This window comes from Cottoperca gobio, chromosome 8, assembly GCF_900634415.1.
Source record: "Cottoperca gobio chromosome 8, fCotGob3.1, whole genome shotgun sequence".
NCBI classification, from domain to species: Eukaryota; Metazoa; Chordata; class Actinopteri; order Perciformes; family Bovichtidae; genus Cottoperca; species Cottoperca gobio.
Window position 1 is genome coordinate 19,398,977 of NC_041362.1, and position 23,878 is coordinate 19,422,854.

The following is a 23,878-nucleotide window of genomic DNA, read 5'->3' on the forward strand; positions in this document are numbered from 1 at the left end:
AACTAAAACGTTTAAATGCTAAATCCCAGAATTTGAATAGCAGATGAAGCTGCAGCTGAACTGAAGGTGATTTGAACCCTGGCCCTCGGGTGACATTTGAGCACGAGCTACTGCACCAACGATGGTCTAAAAGTGCATATACAGCCATTTTATCACAGTAAAGCATCAACACAGATAGACAGACATCCACTTACCAAGAAAATCAGATGCAAATTAATAACAACATGAAAGAATAATCAAAGTCACATCATCTCTTGCTTTAGATTGCTTGAGATTTTCAGTCCTCACACCACAGGTCTTTTATAAACATACTATATTAAAGAAAATAAGGACATATCAGTAGCAGTCTGTCACATGGTCGAGGTTTTAACCCCACTTGCAAATGCAACCACCCTTAAATAAGCGGAACGACGAACACTTGGTGCACGACAAAAGCAACATCAACAACATCAAAAACAACATGAGTGTGGAACTTCACACAGTGTCTTTAATCGTACAATTTCAGTATTTTACATTCCACATGTGGACATATTCCTGCAGGGATTGTCGACTATCTCCACCAAAATAGTGGTAGTATGAATTGGGGTAGGTTTCTGTGAGTGTGTGTTTGGGAAGGGAAGGAGGACAGAGTGAAATAAATAGAGAAAGGGGACTGGAATGGGATTGTAAATTAGGGTGAGGATTCAAAAGAGAATGGGAACGTTGGGGGACGGGGGACGGAATGGAGGTGGAAGGAAGGGAGAAGATGTAAAAGAGAGAAAGGATGTTGACTTACGGATGTTTCCCTGGGTAAGTAATAAAAGTAGTTTGAATGTGGAAAATAAGTTGCATGAGAGTTGAGTGGTTGTTATAGTTTGTGCTATGCTGCAGCAGCAGAGCTTAGCATCAAGTTCACATTTTAGTTTATTGTAAACGAAACATAAACCCTCACTTTGATGTGAGACAGTTAACGTGAGAGAGAAAACACAATTCTGAGGTCACTGTGCAGAAAAGACAGAGACTTTTCCGTTTTATTTCGCAGCTCGGCTAGGAAGTGTGGAAAGTGACACAGGATGTAACGGTAGAGGCAACTCTGATGGGGCCTCAACATCGCTGCTTTTGAAAAACAGTGTTTGTATTGTCACAAGGAAACATGGTTTTGACTCTGTGGCTGATATAACGGGAGGCATTCACATCTGGCTTTGCCTGCAAAATCTGCTTTGCGTACCATCGCTGAGGCCATGTTCAAACATGAGCTTCATGTCTTCTGTCATACTGAGAGGAGGTAATGAAGCCATAAAAGTTAGAATGAGCATCCAAGTTATTAGTTTGTTGAAGCGGAACACGTGCTTCGTTACGGTGTGCCTGGTTGTCTATGACAACACTATTAACACATCAGATTGAAAACACTGATTGGATTTGCCTGCTGTCTGAACATAACATTATCATGTCCTGGATGTACAATGCTGACTGACTATTGGTCTGTCTCTCTGCTATGCTGGTGCAACTGATCATGGTGGAAGGCAGTGTGCTCTGTGGTGCTGGTGGGGGGAGGATTACTCCAGTGATCATTTGGCTGAGAGAGAGAGAGAGAGAGAGAGAGAGAGAGAGAGAGAGAGAGAGAGAGAGAGAGAGAGAGAGAGAGAGAGAGAGAGAGAGAGAGAGGCTATGCTGCCAGCTCAAATCTTAAGTGTGAATCCCAAAAACAGGGAAATAAGAGATGTTTTTCTGCTTAAGGTACTTCTTGTGCTAAATTAAGTGATTTTAGAGGTATGCAAAAGGTGGGTAAACTCTGAAGATTAGTTGGTGATCACCACAAGGCAAACAAGCATCATAATGCAATATGACGTCAACTGCAAACGATGCATAAATATTATTTTATACAGTGGGGTAAACTGAGTCCTGACACCCTCTGCTAAAACACTGGTGTAGACAGATGCATGATGTGATTTGAGCTGGCAACATTAATTCAGCCACTGTAAGCTCTAATGCCACAAACAATAACTGTAACATTTATATATATATATATATATATCTATCTATAAATATATGCTTCTGTATACTGTATCATGTTTATTTGTATTAGCGACCTCTGTGAGGCACATTAACACGTCAGAATTACTAAACCAGAGGTTCCCTGTCTGAGCCATGACCTGGTTGCAGCATGGCTTTCATTCACAGTGATAGTGAGAACGGTACGAACACAGCCGGCCTGGAGATGGCTGCTGTGACACTGTACTGCTTGATCATCCTATTGCTGTGGGTGTGTGTGCTGCTGCTGTGTGTGTGTTTATCCCCGTTTAATCAGTGCTTACGGTTCTATTTTAATACCCTGCAACGTAGATTAGCAACATTGAGTGACGGCGCCTGAAGGCCATGACACAACAGGCAATCAAGAGATAACGGAGATAACGTGTGTTCTCATGTGTGTGTGAGATATTTCACAGAGTATTGTTAAGACAGGCAGGAGCAGGAAATATGTGGGGGGAGGGGATAAAGGAAGGGGGTTCAGGGCTACTAAGGGATACAGACATTGTGGTTTTAGTGCAACAGAAAAAAACCTGATAGTTATTTGTCGTGGATGGCAATTTGGGATATGGTTGGTGAAGCTTATTTCAGCAGTGTTGAATTCATTTAGTAAGTTTCTGGGATAGGACAGAAAGTGTTTTAAATGGCTTGGTGTCCATTTCTGCTGTGACGGCGAGGGAAGGATCTGGAGATTGGCTGTATGAGCGAGAACAAGGGTCCATTTTTGTGTCCATTGGCTTGTCCTGAGTCACAACGCTAACCGCCACAATCGTTCGCTTGCCGTTTCCCTCCCCTCGGCCGGGATGAAACCGTATCCACAGGCGAATACTGCTGACTCACTTGCTGTTTAATTATCTCCCAGTCACCACCCACAATAGTCTGTTGGTCTGACCCAATCGGGCCAAAATCGCTTCCACTGGAGTCCCAGCTTCCAGCTGTCGTTGTCCCCCGACAGTTTCCTTTAATTCTCCCCCGCCCTCGTTGTCATTGCAGGTCCCTAAATAAAAACAGAATCCAAAGTGACTGTTGGTCTCTCGTGGTGTGTGATACATATGAAAAAAGTGGAGGAAATGACAAAGTCTGCCATGTCAGCTGTCACATGTTGATCCACGGCCGGCCCATTTTTCCGCTGTACACTTCCCGAGCAGCACACTCAATGGGTCCACGTTGGCAACTCATTTGTGCACTGTGTGTACATGTATGTATGTATGTATATATATATATATATATATATATATATATATATATATATATATATATATATATATATATATGTGTGTGTGTGCAGAGTGTTGCAGACTGAGGGCAGCTGCTTTGAGATGAGAGGTGAGGTAGAATCTGTCGGTTTCAGGCGGGACTCGACACAGGTACAGGTGACAGGGGAAGCCTGCAGAGGTAAGTGACAACATCCCCTCCTATCACAAGAAAGTGAGGAGGCGGGGCTACTGTACGATTAACAGGGCGGGGCTCCAATGAGAAGAGTACTCACGTACACAACACGGGAGACAGGAGTGTGGTGCAGCCCAGGGGTTATTTTAGGAGGAGGAGGAAGAGACGAGCAACAAAACAAATGAGGTAATAAATCAAAATACAGTGTGTGTGTGTGTGTGTGTGTGTGAGTGAGGTAATGAAAACAGGAGGCTTGTGTCGTAGAGGTATTCTAGCAATATATATATATATACTGTATTTGAGTAATCTGGATTACTTGTCAGCGTTAATGAGTAACATGAGGCAGATCAAGTGATGTATTGTGATTTTAAAATGTTCTTTTTAATAAAGTAAGTTTGAAACCTAACTATATCTTTAAGTACAGTAAGTGACACTGTACAATAAAAGTAGTGGAAACACTTCCTATGTAGCCTTTAGCTGCAATACACTTTATTTTGAAAATGCTCGTAATGAATCATAACAATATTTAGAACATTTTGCTGAAGGTATTTATGTCAGGTATTTACAGAGAGAAGGTGTTGTTATTAATCTATCGTCAATAGAAAAATATTGATTATAGCAGCATTAAATTGCTGAAGCTTCGAAAGAAATGTTCACTATCTTGGTTTAGCAAGTTAGCAAGGCAACAATTTTAACGTTTTGAAGCCATTTGGTCATCATTGCAGAAATAGAAATTATGGCCCGATGAAAAGACAATTTATCCTCAGAGGATGTGCTCAGCGTAGCACAAAGACAGCAGGGGGAAACACCTAGCTCTGACCTAAGGTCACTGAATCCAAAGAAATAGTCCAGCATATAACACCCTGTAAACCCACAACATGTTTACAGGACCGAGCCAGGCTAACTGTTTCCCCCTGTTTCCAGTCTTTGTGCTATACTAAGCTACGCTAGGCTAAGCTGTAGCTTCATTTCTTCAGTGAGGTATCAATCTTCTCATCTAACTCTGAGCAAGAAAGCAAATAAGTGTATTTCCCAAAATGCTGAACTATTGTCTTAACTTGATATCAATACACCCTTTCTTGAAGCAGACAAGGACCGAAAAAATTAATCGACTAAAGAAATCTTAGTCGACTATGACCAAAACGACCACTTAGTGTACTAACCGACTAAGAGGGGGAGACCTATAAATGATACATTGTAGCTAAAGGTGTCCTGCAAGTGTTCCCACTGTAGCTTCTCCTAACACTAGCATAGAGTTTACATGAGTAACTGTAGGCAGCAATAATGTGGAAATCTACTTTTCTGACATATGAGGTAATAGTGTCGGGGTGTGTTTCATGTACGTATATCCTGTGTTTCTCTGTGTACATGGGACAGACAGAGACAGAGAGGTCAGTGTGCGGGGGGAGGTAGGTTGACAACACTCACAGGTTCTCATCAGACTGAGGGTTGGGCTGCATGGGCAGACGGAGGACGCCACTGCAGGTAAGGAGACGCATGGGAGATGGCAGGGGGAGCTAATGGTCAGGTCCCAGAGATAAAACTTTGTTGTGGTGCGAGGTGGGTGTGGGTGGAGATGGCATTAGTGTGGGTGCAGAGTACAGCTGTTTGTCCATACAGGTGCAAGAGGAGTTAACTGAGGAGATTTGTGTTTTGCATATGTTTGCACTGTACGGTCATGGCAGTGTGTTAGGAATCTAAATCTGTGAATATCTAGAACTGTTAAGAGCTTTGTGTGTGTACCTCTCAGAATGACAGAGTAAATTCTCTCAGGTGAAGTTGTTGTGAGTTTGCTGGTGGGTTTTGTGGGTGTTTGAGAAAAAAGGGACAAAAAAACAACGTTTACAGGGCACGTTCCCACTGAGGAAAAGAAAAAAATCCAGCTTTTCTCCTCTTGTTCTTCCTCTTCCGCTACAGCTACCCCAAATTTCTTTCCTTTCGTTACCAGGGTTCTGGGTCGCCGTGGATTCAACGTTCTTCAAGTCACACCTCCTGGTCCTCAAAGACCTCCAGGAAGAGCGGGGGAAAGAGTTCGTTGGGACACTCCACCTTCATATGGAGGAAGCGGCTGGCGTGGCAAGCTCCGATCATGCGCAGGTCCGTCACTTTCATCAGCAGCTTGGGCCAGAAGTGGGGAATGTTGTGCTTGCGGTAGTTGATGTAGTGCTCGAACGCCAGCAGGTAGGCATCTTGGCACTGCTCGATCTTCTCCACGTTAGTCAGCCCTGAACGGTCTGCGGTGATAAAGACAGAGAGGAAGAGATACATCTGTAACATTTCCACTTCATCTTGAAGCAGAAAGTAACTTTCCAAAAAAGCTAAATATCTACTTTTATTACTTCCGCCAAGGAGGTTATGTTTTCAGGATTACAGAAGAACTACGTCCCCGATTCCCATGAAACTTAGTGGAAGGGTGCAGCGTGGGCCAAGGAAGAACCCATTATGTTTGTGAGCGGACTCGAATCACAGGGCGGATACACTAATTATTTTCCCCCTTTGTTAACATTGAAACTTGGGGGGATGAAAATAAATGTTTGATTCATTTTGGAGGCATAGTAATTTATCTAATACACTCCAAAAAATTGATTATGAATGCGAGTATGGTTTTAGATGTTGATGCCATACTGAATATACTGTAAATAATCTGACTTTAGTAAAAATGTTTATGCTCCACTGTGATATCTGCCACTTCTCATCCCAGTGTGTCACATTTGGTAAAAAAGTAATAAAGTAGACCCCCAAAATGAATACATTAGTGGTTTATCCCCCAGGCAAGCTAGAAACAACTAGTTCTGGTGAAACAAGTCTGATCTAAATAGTTTTCTCTCCTGTGTTCATGATTGAAGAACAGGTGAAACAATATATGTATAATATGGCCAAAATATGTATTACAACAACACTTAGCTAAATTAAATAACCTACCAAACTACCTGTTCTCACAGATGAAAGTAAAAATAACTTACTTTCATACATTTTCTCAGCAATTCTTTTCACCTGGCAATACGTTTTTACCACCTGTTGCACAGATCATTCTCTTTCTAAGGAACTAAGAAAGATTATCCTTCCCTCATTGTATTATTAATGTGTCAGTTATTAAATATGTTATTCTGCATTGCCAGTATATTTTATTCTAAACTAGAGGAAAACGTGTGCTACCACAACTGTTAGAAACAACAGCAGAAGTAACAAAGTTGAGATCTCGTCACATCAAAGTCTTTACATGCAGCATGACAACATCATGTATTGCTCACCTGAGCTCATGAGCAGCACAGCCTGCATCAGAGCCACCTCCGAATCATCCAGGTTAAACTGAGCCAGGCTCTTGCCCAAATCAAAGATGGCGTCCGACACCACCCCCAACCCGCCGTTCTTCAGCTGCTCGCGTTTCACAGCCATCTCACCATTTAGCGTCAACGTCTCGCTGTCTGGATCGTAGCGTACGGCGGCGCGCAGCGACATGATCTCCATACAGCAGCCTTTCAGCAAGATGATCTGGTCTTCACAAGGCAGCTGGGAAACACCACAACACAAAATATCTCACTGTAGTAATGATTTACGATGGGCACCTTGCCAACACATGCATTTTCTCTAAAACCTTACTATTTATAACGCTCCTCAAGCCTGCGCAAAAGTGTTTTAAATACTAAGATCTTAGTGAAAATGCAGGTGTTTGGGAGGTAGTGAGCGTACGACTGGATACATGAGACTTGGGTTATACTGCACCAGTTGTGTTAGAGTAGGGGTGCCCAAAAGGTCGATCAAAAGATCTACCCGCACTACACTCGATCGAGAATGAAGGCAGAATCGAGGCATGAGAATTACATTTCTTTTTTTCAAGAATTCAAGGTAACACTGGTGAAGTATTAATTTAAAGCTTCACTACTGAATATCTTTTGTATGAGTGTCTTTCAGCTCATTGTTTTCTCTTGTTTTGTCTATAACAGGCAGATGTTTTCAGCAAAGAAAGTAATAAATACCGACGGCAATAGAAGAGACCAAAATACAGTATATATTGGATTGAATAAATGAAATGTTGCCCTGCTAATGTTGCTGGATGTACAAAGAGCCAACTGTTTGCTATCCTGTTAGTCATAACACCTTCATAAGGGATGATGTGTTACTCTGTGTTTACAGTTTGCTGCGGTGCCCTCAAGTGGACAAAAAAAGGGGGAAAATAATCTATGAATGTGGCTTAAAATTGTATTTGTATTTGTATTCTGCAATCCTTGTGAATGCTATCTGAAAAAAAAAGTTACAAATGCAGTTCAATGTGATCCACTGATCCACTGATATTAGACAACTTTGGTTACTTTAATTATTTTTGTACTGATGATATGTTGTGCGAAATGTGCAAACCATTAATTAGCACTCCGCAAAAGACGAAACTGAAGAAAAACCTGCATTTGCAATGTACAGTAAGATGCTGTACAATAGCTTTTCTTCAACCCCCAACTTTGAGTATCTTCGAGTGCTTCCTTGCAGGGAAAAGGTTATTTTCTATTCATAACTAATCCACTGCCACACTTTATGTAACCGGGAAGCCCCTACAATATACATGATGGCTGCACTCAGTAAAGTGGAACCACAGGCGCAGGCACACACACACACACACACACACACACCCACACACCCACACACACACACACACACACACACACACACACTTTCTGTAGAGAGCAGAGCAATATCAGTGAGCGGTGAGTCATCACATCTTCCAGAGAGAGACAGCAAGAGAGAGGTGGGAGGATGAGGGTTTCTTATTATTTACTGTAATAAGAGCTGACAAGCTGCGTGGCAGAGGACTGCAGGAAGAGGAAGTATTCAATCAACAGCTCGTTAGCTGGTTAACAGTGTTCATGAAACCAGTGTGGAGCATGCACATGACAGTAAACAAGCTGAAGCCGTTTCCAAAACCACTGCCAGCTCTTCTTCTTTTGGCCGTCTTATATTTTATATTATATTTGAGAGTCCCAATTTTCACTATGACGTGCCTAAAAAAAGCCCCAAATTGAACCATGGAATGTTTCTACGGACTTGTTTTAAAATGAGAATGCTGTGAAAGGTTCCAAAATATGCACTCCATAGGCTACATACATGACTTTGCGCTAAAAGACTGAGGGTAAAGATGCATGTCCCAGCAAACCTTAATAAAAAGTTAGTCCCAGTGTTCAGCATGATAAGGAACGGTTGCCTGCAGAGGCCAAACATGTAAACACTAATAATACTGTGAGGCATAATTAGTTTATGTACACACACACACACACACACACACACACACACACACACACACACACACACACACACACACACACACACACACACACACACACACACACACACACACACACACACACACACACACACACACACACACACACACACACACACACAACCTACGTCTGAGAACATGGGCAATTTCTTGGCAAAGTCGACGACGCGCGTGATGGCGGGGGTCATGATCTTGGTGAACTCGCTGAAGGCTTCCAGGTCCACCTTGTCTCTGTCAGAAGAGGGCACCATCGGACCCTGGCCAATATCATCCGACTGGAAACAAGACATCACACGGTTACCGAGCCATTCAGTGATCAAATGAAGGACATTATTATTATACATTTGGGCAAGTTTGCTGAAGGAAGACCATGAGCTGTGGTTAAAGGCGCAGACAGCTTGTGACCTTTGAGTTTAGATTATTTTTACAAATCTTTACATTCTAACATGTTACAGTTTGTCCAATAAAGGTGAAGTGAAACAGCGACTCAGAACAAAAGCCTGAAATGTAAAAACAAACAGACCGAAGTATGAAAGACAGTTTGGTACTAGACAGGAGAGCAGAGTAACATTCTTGCCTGTATGACGTCATATGAGTTTAATAATGTTGCCGTATAATGTGTACAAATGTAGTCAATTTAAGTGTTATAACAGACTATATGAATGTCAATATTAAAGCAGGTATATAACACTATCCTGTTCTGAACTTGAGAGCTATGACAGACAGGGTGTATTTCAACCAAACCAGAGTTGGTGACTGTTGGAACAGTGGGAAGACTTACAGCGACGGTTTTGGTGAGTTTTATTTTGATTCTGTCAAGTTTGAACGAAGTATGTTTTACGAAGGCAATTCACTAGAACTAGAATTATGTTTAATAGGGAGAATTCTTTGTGAGCGTATTTATTGACCAACAAAGCTATGAGACCTTGTGGAAGGTAGCAAACTCGTCGCTCGAATACATTTGCCTAAAACTACGGGGGTGCACACACACACCTGCGTAAATATATCGGCAAACGCCGGTTGTTGGGCGGACGGCGGCCGGTTGTAAAACTTTAACATATCTCCCAACCCTAGTCTTCAGTGTGGACAGGGCTGAGATATCAACCATTCAACATTCACTCAGTCGTGTTTCTTATTGAATGTCTTTAAAGGGTTACTCTTCTGTAAATGTGAGCAGAATGATTAAGTGTTGTGTGATGTTACCCTCCAGACTAGGGACTTGGCTGCTGGTTCAAATCCACGTTACATGTTATTAAGTCCATTGGACGATGTTACATGGAAGGGAAGCTGGAGACGACAACTGCTTGGAGCGCCGACTATGAGGCAGAATCATCACTCTTTCATCCGTCTAATGCATGTCAGTGAAAAAAAATGGATTTCCCCAAGAGGGATTAATGAAGTATGTGTTCCTCTCTAAAGCAGTGCAGTTTCTGTACAGTGTCAACGCTCTGTTGTGTAACTTAATCCCCAAAATAAAATTCCTCTGGGGCATCCTTCTCTTCTTGCTTCGCCTTGGACTGGGCGTCGCCCAGTGAGCAATGTTTCTTAGGAGACCTTCAGAAAGTGTGTTGGACTGTAAAGTTGTCATTGCCTTCATGGAATGGTTGCCTTTTAACTGCCACCGGACCTTAGTCTCAAGGTAACCATCAGCGGTGTTGACACATGCATCTGTACGTGGCACCACAGATTCACCAGGGACGACACAGAGCGAGTTGCTGATGAAAAGCGGAGCTGTCAAGTGTGTTTCTTTTGAAAATGAAAAGAAGTCGTCGCCTTTCATGTGTGAGCTTGAGTTTTGAAGTGGAACTTTCAACATACTGTGGGCGGAACATTTTGGAATAATGAGCTACAGTACATGAAAGAAGGAATGAACTACTGCGTGTATACAGCAAGTCATTAATACAAATCACAATGACAGATTCTCCACGTGTGACGGGGGTTTACATGCTGTAATCCTAAAGTAGCCTGATTAAGATGCCCATGAATGAAAATATGACATAATTAAAGTTTTTCCTTTTGTTTTCATGGATTAGTTTTGGGCTCAAAAGCTGGTGAGGAGCTGAGCCTGCTGGAGATTTTCACATCCGATGCCTTCGTTTCTAGTATGCAAGTTTAGTTATACACATATTATACATTACTATGCAGCAGATCAAATGAAATATACTTGAGGATGTTCACACAGCTATCACTGGATTACTTCTATAATGAAGAACACTTAAAAACATGATTATTCTCAGGCAAGTTCTGACGTTTGTAGTCTTCTATGATTCCTAATGGAGGTTTATTGTGGATGGACAAACAGTGTAGGTCACACTGGATCTAACAATATGTGTATCTCACATATATGTTGGAAATGCCCAAAAAAATTAATGTTTTGGAAAATGGTATTCAAAAACCTGCAAAAGACACTGGGATATCACATCCTTATGAGCTAAATGATACTCTGTGTAGCTTTCATTTTACTGAAGAAAATGTAGGAATAAGGAACACGTATCTGGTCAAAATATTGTTGATAGCTAGTAAAACAACACTTGTAAAAAAGGAATTGGGGTGAAGTGGAACAAGAGTAGAGGAAATCTACAAAATGGAGAATCTGACCTATTGACTCTGCACTGAAGGAGAAAAGCTATTCTGGAGCCTAAACAGCATGAAGACTTACAAAAGCACTGATGCTTTAGTCGATCCAACTGAGGGAATAGAGACTACTAAAAATGTTAAGTACCAAACAAAAACATTTTCTTTTTGTTTCTGTATTATCTTGACTTTAGGTTTGTTTGTTTGTTCATCTGTGGGTTTTGTTTGATTGTATGTGTAAAGAAACAAAAGCCCGAATGAGCATCTTGTCCAGTTGCTTGGATTTCAGTTATGACTGTCAAGCGGTCGCAAATGGGTCATTTAAAATATTATTTTTTGTTAGAAGGACACAGAGGAACGATGCTAAGTTGCCAGTCCTGAACTCAACATTTGACTTCCATCGACTTGTTTGTGAAACATTTGTGTTTATTGTTTCGCACCAGCGCTCTGCCTGAAGGCTGTATGCTCAAAACTAGAAGCTTACCAGAAACTTGCGCTTCTGTTTCCAGCTGGAGCCCTGGGCGTTGGTGTGCCGGTGGGCCTCGGTTGCCAACCTGATCAGCTCCCACTCGGGAGTGTTTGGCTCCGGCCTCGTCTGCAGTGTCCTCACCATCTCCTCCCTCTTCCTCTTCTGTCGATTCTCCTCGATTAGACGCCGCTTGGCCACGCGTTTCGAATCGTCCAATACCACTGGGGCGGGATGAGGGAAGAGAACATGAAAGTGAGTTAATGTAGAGGCTAAATGACATTATGCACGGTGACTGGATGACTCATACAGTGAGTGCTTCTCCTCACAGAGCTCTGCTGACTGAGTACTTGGATGCAATCACTCTGCTTTGTGCATATTCAACATCACTAAAAACTGAATCACCTGAACCTCACATTTCCTGCAGGAACACAGACTACACGTGTGACTGTCAGAAAATTTAATATTAATAGATATTAACAGATTAATATTTGTTTTAATATGTTAGCGGTTATTCGACATTCTCAGAATTGAAGCTGGATGACTATGGATAATATTAAAAATAAATGTAAGCATTATTTCATTGATTAAGTGACAAATTGATATTTCTGTTTTAATTTGCTTCCTTTTTTCTTTACCTTTGTATTAATCCCCCTAGTTTTTATTACTGTCCTGTATCATTGTCTCTTTCATTTAATTATTTTAATGTTAAATGCATTTAATTTTTGCATACATTTTATTTATTTAAAATAAATATTTTAAATGTTTGTATTTATTTAGTTCTGTATTCATTTCCCTTTGCATTCCCCCCCCCCCTGCTATTTATCATTCACAGGAGCAGCTGTACTGCTAAAATAATTTACATGAAATTAGATGATGTGTGTGCATGTGTACACCTGTGAATACACATAATACAGACACATGACACACACCGTTTCTTTTTGTTGCTTTGACATCAAATGTTTCAAGGTTTCACAGATCAGGTAATGGCCCTCATGCAGCAACATTCTTTAACATTTCTCTTAATTGTCTGTTAAGAGAAGATAAATAAATAAATAAATAAGACACGTCAACTCCAGATGCACCAAACGTTCTTCACCATCCAATCTGCTGTTACCCAGGTTGATCATAAACTGCACGTGTGTGGCCGATTATTTATTATCAGCAGAGGTAACTTGAACACTATATGAGGGCAGGTGTTGGGCGTTACAGGAGAATGGAAAACCCAGCAAAAACATTGCTCTTGGTAATCTAACGGCTCAGCAGCCAATCATCCATCTCGGTGTCATCTCTAAAAACACACTCCGTGCGCAACGTCCGGATGACCAGAGCATAAAAGCTGCACGCACACAATATCGTTCAAGGGTTTTTATTTTCTTAATTAGTATCAATGGACCAATAGTATTTCTTTAGCATACAAATTGAATCATCCAATCATTACAATTACTCTAAAAAATCTAATAATCTAAATGTGATTAAATGATGCGTCGGAAAAACAGTTTGACGGTGAAAACAGGATGTTTGGATAAGAGCCCTCTTAACCACTTGTAAAATGTTGTCTTAGCTAAGAGAAGAGTAAAATAAGAAGACATCCCATATATCAATGGCTACTAACAATATAAGAGGACATTTGTTTGTATATCGCTTCCTGCATGAGGCCCATAAAGTGGCTCTTTGACGCTCCACTCCGCTAAATGCTAACGTCAACATGCTAACATGCTGATGTTTAGCAGGTACTGTTTAGTATGTTCACCATCTCATACTAGCATGTACGAATGACAGCCGGGCTTCTAATACATTTTCAACAGCTGCGTGGTGACAGTAGCAGCCTTACCCTCATGGATCTCTAAATACTAGTAGTAATAAGAATACTCACAGTCCATCGCCATGCCCACAGCGATGCATTTCTTAAAGCGGCACAGCTGGCACTGGTTGCGGGTGATCTTGTCGATGATGCAGCAGCCTTCATATTTACAGGAGTAAGCTGGGTGGAGGTTCTTCTGGATGGTCCTGCGGAAGAAACCCTGAAGAGAATAAAGACAAAGGAAGAGACAAATAAATAAATAAATAAAGGAAGGAAAAATGGAGCAAAAGAAAAGAAGCATTCAGTGATTGAGGGGAAATATGCAACTCCAAAACCTGAAAATGAAATCCAACGATTAAAACAAGCGCATTCATCGGTCATATCCCATGGCAGCCTGCTGATTACACGGCAGGATCCTGCTTGCCAAGAATGGTTAAGTAATGAAATAAAGATCACACCCTGGAAGTGGTTCACACAGACATGCGGTTAGCAGGAGACAGGTAAGAAAGGCTATTTTGTGAAATCCTTCTGAATGCATATCAAGTAAAGTGCAGAGCAAGAAAGAAACATTTTTATGTAAATCTAAATCGATACACTACAACTCCCGTGGGTTTGTTTATCCCCTGGATTTAATTTTCAACAGCACAGCAGGATTTTAGTGAGCCTCATTCACAGACCATAGACGTGCTGCTCTACAGGGCGCCAATCATCGGAAAATAAAACCCTGCTCAACGGATTCCTTGTGTGCAGTCGCCGTACAGTGTAATAATTACAAATTCAAAAGAAATAATATTCTGTTTATGGCCTTACAGCCAATTAACTCAAATGCTTACGGTTCATAGCTGACTTCTTTTTTTTATTATGTTTTGAGAGTTATGTTTGATCCAAGACTGATCACATGACACACGAAGCGAAAGTTCAGGCAGCAAGACTTTTCTTAAGCTTTCCGTTTTGACTCAGTCAGCTGACTCTTAGCGTTCACAATCTAATTTTGCTATGGCCTCTGTTAACAAATAACTTTGAACATTTAAAATGCTACTGCAGCACTAGTGCATAGAACTGATCTGTGATTCATATTCATGGGCTTAACAACTCGTGAAAGGATAAATCTCACTGAATACACTTTCTCAGCATTGTGAAAAAGCAAGAGGCTTGGAGCTTGAACACCTAACACCTGTGATTCTACATATTGTAGTGTCGAAGGCGATCTGAAAGGTGGTATGAACTTGTTTGTTAACATATGAAGTTCATTTGTTCTGTGACATAAAAAGCTTCAGACAATTCTGAAAACATCCAGAACGTTATTACAGAATACTTTTCATTCCAGCGCTCAATTTGAGCTGGAGCCACATTCTTCAAATGATGTCTGTGCAGATTGTATCAGCTGCAGCTAGCTAATCAAGTAAACGTGAGCTTCATAAGTCTCCGGTTTAATGTTTCAAGCCTCTCGTTTTAAAACGTAAAGGATTCTTGAACTTACTTGATGGCTGAGGATAAAGAAACATGTTCCAGACAAAAAGTTGACATCATCTCCGGCGTATAATCCACCGAGAAGATATGGAAATAGAGACGCAGCATTGTTCTTGTAATGGCGTGTAGAGCTAGTTTTGTCCGAGTATTGATAAGGATTAATGTAAACAAGACAGTTCGTATTTTTTAACACTATGTTTTATTTGAATGTTGTCTGAGAATAGGCTTTTATCAGGACACTGCAATGTAATAATTTCCAGAAAACTTTATAAAAAGCCTCTCTTTAGACCCATACACACACTGCTTCAGCATACAGGCCTGCCGTGCCTAACTAGGACTGCGAAGCTATGACGATCACTGCTCATTAATCTCATTAACAGACACGGTTGACCCGGCCCAATGGAAAACAATAGGCTATCCCCCTGCATTTACCATCACATAGACATGAGCACTGTACAGACAACTCGGCTGTTAATTCATCACGGGTGAATAAGGGGACAAAGATGCATGCCCCCTGAGGGAGATTATTGTTATATATGTTTGTATCAGCCTTAAAATGCAGATTTATATTTAATTTCAGCATCAATCAAAGCTTGCAGACCCAGACCCAGTTTTAATGCCTCCCCTCCTACAATTCCAGACATTTTCAGACCTTGAATATCAAAAACTAAATTTTAAGACGTTCAAAGACTTTTTAAGGATCTGCGTGGACCCTGCACTGTTCGGGGAGTGGCTTTAGTCAACAATCAATTCCAGCCTCAGTATGAGTGAGATGTACTGTACCTTGCAACCCTCGCAGGTGATGCAGCGGTAGTGGTAGCCGGTAGCCTTGTCCCCACAAACCACGCACGGCTCATCCTTTTCCAGGTAGCTGGGGATGTACCCTGGAACAGAGACACTAAGAGCTACAGGAGAGGAGGAGGAGGAGGAGGAGGAGGAGGAGGAGGAGGAGGAGGTTGAAGAGGGAGGCAGGGTGGATTGAGAGGAGGGGGAACAATGAGTGCAGGAGAGGGAGGGTGGACGGTGAGGATGACGAGGTAAAGGGGAAAGGTGATGAGGGAGCGGCCAGAAAGGAAGAGAAGAAGAGCGGTGGTGATGAAGAGGAGGAGATGAGGAGAAGGAGGAGAGGGCTGAGTATTATCACACAGGCCTCAATAAAGCTCCTGTGCATAGGGCCCAAAGAGCCTCCTGTGACCCATGATAGAACATATTAACAGATATCATGCCAGTTTAGGAGATTTACACGCTTTTTTATCTTGAATTTTCATTTGCTTCTTTATTTCTCTTGAGAGGGGACATGTGTTATCCTTTTAACTCACACTCACAGTATGTATGTAAGTCTAAGCTGTCATGTAGCTGCACAGGACTGACAGTCCTGTGCAGCAGGACTCAGGCAGGACTTTCTCCTCAAACAGACTGCCCACTTTACAGTTTCTCAAGACACACGCATTGAAATGCCAAAGCAGCCCCTTCACCTCTACACACACCTTGACACACACAGGCCTTTGGAGTGTCTCGTCTCATACTACTGAAGCCACAGAGAAAGTAGATCCTTAACGCAGAGCTAGACATCTGAAAGAGCTCCTGTCTGCATTCATTTTTACTTTAAAAGTTTTACTTATTAAGATGTTAGACGTGGAATTCTGGACCTCGGTGAACAATACAATTGTATTTTAAATAAAAAAATACTAAAAGTAACTTGTTAGGCTCTTAGATGGATCAGAGGTGAGAATACTATTAGCAGCTCTTGGAAGTTGTAATCTTCAGACAAAAGCGTGCAAATCTGTCTGCACGTGTCACTGTGATATGGAAGATTTAAAATGTCTAAATTAAAACAAATCAAACAAAGAAAAGTGAAATACAGTAAACATTGCTTTATATATTTCCTTTTTAAGAATGTGTTTACTGTGTCACAATTAAATGGACAACTTTAAAAGGGTAATTGTTTAGCTTTAGCCTTGCTTGTAAAACCGAAGTATCCGTACTTGTAACGCTACACCAAACAACAACAAAATAAAATCAAGTATTGACGACACTCAAAGAAAGCGGATTCGTAGTCACATAATAAAGTTAAGTACTTAAATACATTGGCATTTTATAGGGTTATGCACCTTTTAATTTAATAAGGGGTATCTTTTCATCTTTCAATAACCATGCAGGATGTTCCAATTGTTGGTCATGTAAAATTTGTATAAAATAATAAAGCTGAAAACCATTTTGGTCCCAAATGTTTCTAATGTGGTAGTTCTGTATCTTAAGAGATCAATCTGCAGATCTACTCAAACAAATCTCTTAAGCTCAGGTTTTGGTCACCTAGGTGAGCTAATATGTGTTCAGCAAAGCCTCTGAAGGAAGATAATATAAAGATAAATGATGAGGAGATTATCACAGTAATGACACATTGAAAGGGGATGCTGATCACTGGACACATCTTCCAGCACATCAACACACTAAAAAGAAACCTTGATGACAAAAACACAAAGAGGCGAAGGTGATGAATCCTTACCAGACACGCTCTTCACCGGACACTGGCTGTTCTTACTCTTTCTCTTCGGCACATCTGGCCACCTGGAAGAGACGGGGAGAAGGAGAAGAGAAGGAGAGAGCAATGTTACAATGTGAAAAACATTGTAATGAAAAACTTATCGTTTGGCGTTATCTATGGATCCACCATGTTTCGGTTACCTGGTGAATTGTAGGGCTGAAGAATTTGCAAAAAATATCAAATTGCAATTATTTGGAGGGAATGGTCATTCTTGCATCATTCATCTAATGTGCATTAAAACATATACATGCTAATTTTGTGATTTTTTTGTTTGAAACAAAGATTTTTTTCTTAAATCTGTAGAATACGATGTGCTGGCTGGACATCTCTGCAGCACCACAGTACGTAGTTCTGAATGGTATCTAGAGCTACAGAGTTGCAAACATTCTTTATATAAAAATGCTGATTAAGCTAACGGAATGTTTTCCTTTATTCAATGCAATATGCTAGTAATCCTTGTAGTAGTTGCCCACTGTATGTGATTGACCGCTTTGGAACAATCTTGATCCAAAGTTTAACAGCAGCTAACTTTACTCGACCCGAGGGATGTCTGAGAAATTTCTTTTTCCACACAATCTCTCTTTCTCCGCTGACATCTTCGGGAGTAGATTTTATCTGAAAACTTTAGGTTGTTTAAAGCCTGGCACATCTGGTGCTTTCAGTGTTTGGATGTATAGCGTATAGATATTTCTTCCCCACCTCCCATCTCTTTCTTTAACTTGCTCTCCTTACTATTGTCTTACTCTCAGAGGATGGAGTCTGCCTTTGCTCCTGGCTGCAGGGTTACAGTCCTCTCTATCCCCATGTCTGTCTGTTTGCTCCACATCCCCAATCCATTCCTGTTTCCCTACTTCACTCTTTCCCTGTCCCTCCCACGTTGGCTACTCCCCATTTCTTCCTGTCCGCTCCCTCAACTTTCCTTCGGTCCTCTTGTACAATTCTGTTCTCCTCTCCTCCCTAAACTTCCATGAGCAGTATTAGGTAACACCACTCTGCTCTCTTCTTCCCTCCCTGCCTCTGTTCCTCTCTCTCTCTCATCTTCTGACGTCTCTTGCTCTATTCTTGCTGCTCTTCACGGTCGAGCAAACGTATTAACTCTATTGCTGTTGCACATGTTGAGGCAGTAACATGGTGGGAAATGGTCTCCTCTCTGATCCCTGTGAGGTGAGCTACATAAACACAAACACCCACATGATCATTTCTGCCTCTAACTAATTCAATAAACCTCATTTTATGGAGCTTGTGACAGTGTTTCCACAACAAGAAGTAATTAATCAAATTCATTGGATGGAGGTGGGCATGTAAACCTTGGAGGTCTAGTGTTCCCCCTAACCCATGCAAACACACCAACTGAAATAATTATTTGGCTGCGAGTCAAAGCAGACGTAGTGAGTACAAAGACATTATAATTCCACAAACTGGAAGGCTAGTGATTAAAAAAACTACGACAGTGAGAGAAGTATGTTAATAACTGCGAGACAATGTGTAATTTATAGGTGCAATAATTCATTTCTGGTCACTAGTGTGCAGCAGAACAAGCTGGAATCACCTGGTATATACATAACCCTGATAAAGAAGAATCACAAACCTTTTCATCACATTGGAATATTGTTTGTCCACCTGACACATGTAAATCCATGTAAGTATTATCGAATGATCTGCCTATTCTTTTCTAGATTATTCAATTAATCATTTGGTCTGTAAAATGTACAAAATATTAGAAAATGTTCATCCCAGTTTCTCAAGTTCCAAGGTGGTGTCTTGTTTCATCAGTCCAAACCCCAAATGTATTCACTTTAATATGATATAAAACAAAGATTAGCAGGAATTCTCCATATTTGAGGTGCTGAAAACAGCATTTTCAGCCATTTATGCTTGAAAGATTACTCAAACGATAGCAAGTATTTTTCTGTCGATTCGATTAATATTTGCAGCTCTACTATGTTCACCAGCTGGTCTGTTTGTTGTTTTGTTGTGGGCAGGTAGCGTACAGTGGTTTTATCAAGCATAGTCTGAGCTGGATAACCAAAACAATGAGTTAAAAGAGGCTAAAGCGCACAGTTTGCTTTTTTCCTCAACTTATTCAGCTTTCCATTATTGCACATCACATGCAGTTTACAATGGCAATGAGATCCGATTTGAAAATGTCATACAACTTAAAATCGGAGTCATTTTCAAAAAGGTGGGTCCTTCAATTCAGACAGCGATGGACAAAAGCAGTCCTCACATTAAGTCTTTAAATACACCACCCTGGGAACACATGATACTACAGATACAGTCTATTGCTCCGTCCTGAGGGCATCAGCTGGAAGATCATCAGCTGGAAGATGCTGTGGTGGCTTCCACAAAAGGTTCCCTGTGAAGTCAGCAGGCCTTATAGAATCACAGACATGCATTAACAACTGATATGACCTCCCACACAATGAAAAGAAGGAAGCAAAATATTAAAGAAGAAACACAGCTACATCCGTTGCTCCACTGGCCAGGCACCAATCTCCCCAAAGAAACATAAAATACTACTTTAAGGGGATTTGCTTACTAATTACAAAAAAACAATAAAAACAGAGTTAGTTCATGAAAAGAACCCTGTTTTTATTTTGAGGATTCCAGATATTTAATGTAATAACCGCTTGGAAATCCAATTTGTGGACTATTGTTATGAACCCAAGATGTGAGTGAGGACAATAATACAAGCTGACACAGACGTCACAGTTTCTTAACTCTCTCTCACACACACACACACACACACACACACACACACACACACACACACAGACCTGTTGATGCAGTACGGCTGTAAGATATGCATGTTGCTCAATTTGCAGGAATTTCAGAAGAAGAGAAGGTAACCCAGCAGATCGTTTGTACTGCTTCAGCCTCCCAGCAGTGTAGTTGAGTCCCTGCATGTGTCCCAGTCAGCTTTGTTAATATTGAAAACAGACGGTGGTTGCTCCGTCTGTTAGTGTTGCAATAGTTCCACTTCTTCAAAAGCAGAAGTCTGAGTGTGAGTGGCTAACAGCAGCTTTCGTTGATTTATAAACCTCTAAGAGGAGGTCCTTAAATCCCCGGCCACCGCCACGCTGAAGCAACCTCCCAGTGACCCGAGCACTCAAGTCCATCCCAGTGAAGTACAGTAGTGTGGAGCAGCGCCTCGAGCTGTTGCGATCAGCTGAGATATCCGAGGCAATAGCAGCTCTCTGCCTCAGACTGGCTGCTGGGAGGAACAGCTACTCTGTTTATTTCCCCCCCGCCTTTCTCTCTCTCTCCCCAGCTCACCCTTCTCGTCTCCCTCTCTGCCTGTCTGTGTGTGCATGAGTAGTTTCTGCCTGGTGACATGCTCGCTGTCATCCCCTTCCCAAGCTCTCCTCGACCATGTCCATCTTCCTCACCTAGCTTCTCTGTATCGATTGTATCTTTCCTCTTCTTTTCTCTCTCTCTATTCTTCCATCTCTCCGTCAGCTGGCATATATGATTATTCTTTTGCAATCATACTCCTGTCACTTTCTCCCTTCTACTCTGCTCTTTTCATTTGTGTACCCAGGAGAGAACAAAACCAAAATAAAGTTGCCTCTCTACATCCAACCTCACTTAAGCTTTAATGCTAACTAGATTACATAACAGCGGGCTGCTGCAGTCTCCCCGAACCAGCGGAGGGAAGTCTTATGAGGACACAGAGATGCTTGATATCTCGCACTATAATCTCTTTTTTCTCCAGGTATAATCATAAGCAGTTATTGTTAAGGTCACAGTTGCACCTGGATACAGAAGTAGCATGAACAGTGTTGTTGAATGAACAGCATGCTCAGCACCCTCAAGTACTGTACATTCTCAGATCAAAGTATTCTAATAATAGCCAGGGGGCGTGGCAGGCTAGGAAAAGGCTGCTTGCTATTAGAGCATCAGTGAGGTTCAGGAAGTGAAAATCTCAATTATATTGTGCATGGAGGATGTATGAGACTGTGAAAGGATGCTCTATGCTCCTGGAGAAGCCTCTAGTCTGTATGATATCAACCTTGTTTTACGGAAGAACAATCAGGTCATACTCACCACGTTGCTGCTCTGACTTTTTATCTTTTAACAAAAATACTTTTAACATTCCCTAATTATATCCAGTGGCCTCTACTTTTTCAATCAATGTTAAGCTGTCTGCAATGACACTCATGACTTTTTAATGATTATTAAGTCTTGAGTGTCATAGACAGCAATCAAATACATGACAAAGAAAAAGCCATTAATATATATATCTCATTAAAACATGTGTTTGAAACATGAAGGCAACATGCATATTTATTAAAGACGGATGTTAAGCTAAGCTGCAACTGCAATGGTAAGAGGCAACACTTGAGGAGAAAGTGGTACGACTAAGCAAAAACTGGACTTTTGTCATTCTTAATTCTTTTAGATTTGTCTTCTTCTCTTCGGCTCAGTCCTTCTTTCCAAATAAAATACTTTTTCACTTTTATTTAAATGGTGAATATTTCCTTTTTGATTCATCTTCTCTCCCTTCCTTGTCTCCTTTGATACCACTCCTTTATTTCCTCTCCCCCACTTCTAATGTCACCCTTGTGTCAGGCCCAGCACTGAAAAGGTTGTTTTTAAAGAAAGCTGCTGCTTTTACATTTAGAGAGCTGGTGTTGAGGAGAGTGATGGAGCAGTGGTTCAGCGTCCTGTCAGAACCACGAGGCTGCTGTTAGACAATAGATAACAGTTGTTTGCAGAAGGCTGATGCCACACACTAATCCACCCTGTCATGTGTGGTCCTGAGTAAAAGGTTAAAAGCCTTTGTGGCTGTATCGAGCGTGTCATCGTCATTAAATCACCTCTGCTGATCACGCACGCACGAGATGCTCTGATCGGCTCCGAAGTCATCCAAAATTATTTTCTCAAATTTAGAGACCCACACCCGCATGGTGCCTCCACCCGCTGCACCCCTGAGTGAGTCGTACCTGACAAATAAACAGACTACCTGAAGCTTAAAATATGTTGTTCACATTTTTGAAAATGGAATTCATATTTTCCTCATTAATGATGAATTATTTCACCAACCATCCGATATTAATCAGAAATGTTAGAAATGCCCGATCGGCAGATTAGCTGCGTGCCCGTGTTTATAACTGCTATCCCAGAGGACCTTAAAATAAACAGACAGAATGGATGACAATCGTATCGTACAACATGTATAATCTATATTTCATCTGCTAGCACGACAAACACTCAAACATATAAACACTGTCTCGTTCTGTTAGGAGTCCTCAGGAAGTCTGGGTCGATGACATTATCAAGTTGAATTATGGGGATAGTAGGATATTGCGTTTCTGAAGCGCGACCAATGACAGAGGCTTAAAGTCAGGACATCTCCACCTCTGATTCCTTTCCAACAATTTCCTACAAGTCTCTTTCCAGTTTCCCAACTTTAAAGAAGTCCACTTCTGAATTGCTGGAGTAGCTCTTGTGTAATTGTCAGATTGTTTATAACGCCTCAGATTCATGGAGAGACCACAGAATGGCGGGGAGATCAGTGAAGCACAGTAAAAAATAAATCCAGCTCCAGGTTGACCAAAAATGCAACACATAACAATCAGTGTCATTGTATCAGTGTCACTCTGCCCTAGGGTTGGGCAGTACATTGGTGGTTGTTTTTTTGTCATTTTATTTAGCAAATGTAATGTTCTGCCTCCAGAGACCGCAGGGGATAGCTCGGAGAATTACTGAATCATTTAGCCCAAAGTAGAGTCAGTGGTTGTTGGAACAGTTATACTTATACAGCTATACTTGAATTCGGAAGGTGTACGGTTGTATTTTCAGTATTGGTAATGCCCAAGGTAGTGAAGCAGCCACTCAGGATGTTCTCCACGGCACAGCGGTAGAACTTCCTGAGCTGCCTTAGATGACAGAGGATGTTAAGATGTTCACAGCTGTGTCATCTCTACCACAGTTCCCGGGAGGAGATCCCATGACAGGTTCTCCCTATTGTGCAAACTGAGGAAATTAAAAGGGCTGACTTTCTCTTTCTGCCTCTGTTAATGGAGGAATGCTTGCCTGTAATCCCCCACCACCTGCTTGGTCTTACTGATGTTAAGGGAGAGGTTATTTGGCTGGCACCGCTACGGCAGATCTCTTTACGTCTGCACTACAGGCTGAGCCGCTGCCGCTGGAGGTAAAGCCAACAACTGTTGTGTTGATGGTGAGCTTCAGGGTAGCGCTTCACAGTCAGGTGATCAAACAGAGGACAAAACGTACAGGAGGGAACAAAATACTGATAGTAGTTGCTTTATATAAAAAGTTGATTTGTGAGTATGCAAGCTCTCATGTGATGAATAACTGTCACGCTAAAATGAAATTACATTGTGGCAT

General features: G+C 41.4%; 1 protein-coding gene across 3 annotated transcripts in view; it reads right to left on the reverse strand.

Annotated features, from left to right (window-relative positions):
- Window positions 1–3,635: 3,635 nt before the first annotated feature.
- LOC115012365 (thyroid hormone receptor alpha) overlaps window positions 3,636–23,878 on the reverse strand; it is an 82,327-nt gene continuing 62,084 nt past the window's right edge. Inside the window, exons 1-8 of one of the 3 annotated variants that reach the window (XM_029437947.1) lie at window positions 20,302–20,433; window positions 17,486–17,547; window positions 15,763–15,884; window positions 13,582–13,729; window positions 11,724–11,929; window positions 8,794–8,940; window positions 6,648–6,906; window positions 3,636–5,630 (exon numbers count right to left, since the gene is read on the reverse strand). In XM_029437947.1, coding sequence (XP_029293807.1) covers window positions 5,380–5,630; window positions 6,648–6,906; window positions 8,794–8,940; window positions 11,724–11,929; window positions 13,582–13,729; window positions 15,763–15,884; window positions 17,486–17,547; window positions 20,302–20,333 — 1,227 coding nt within the window. In that variant the 5' untranslated portion in view covers window positions 20,334–20,433 and the 3' untranslated portion in view covers window positions 3,636–5,379. Of the gene's footprint in view, window positions 5,631–6,647; window positions 6,907–8,793; window positions 8,941–11,723; window positions 11,930–13,581; window positions 13,730–14,186; window positions 14,325–15,762; window positions 15,885–17,485; window positions 17,548–20,301; window positions 20,434–23,878 lie in introns of those variants that run through there. The other 2 variants (XM_029437946.1, XM_029437949.1) reach the window with 2 other exon arrangements.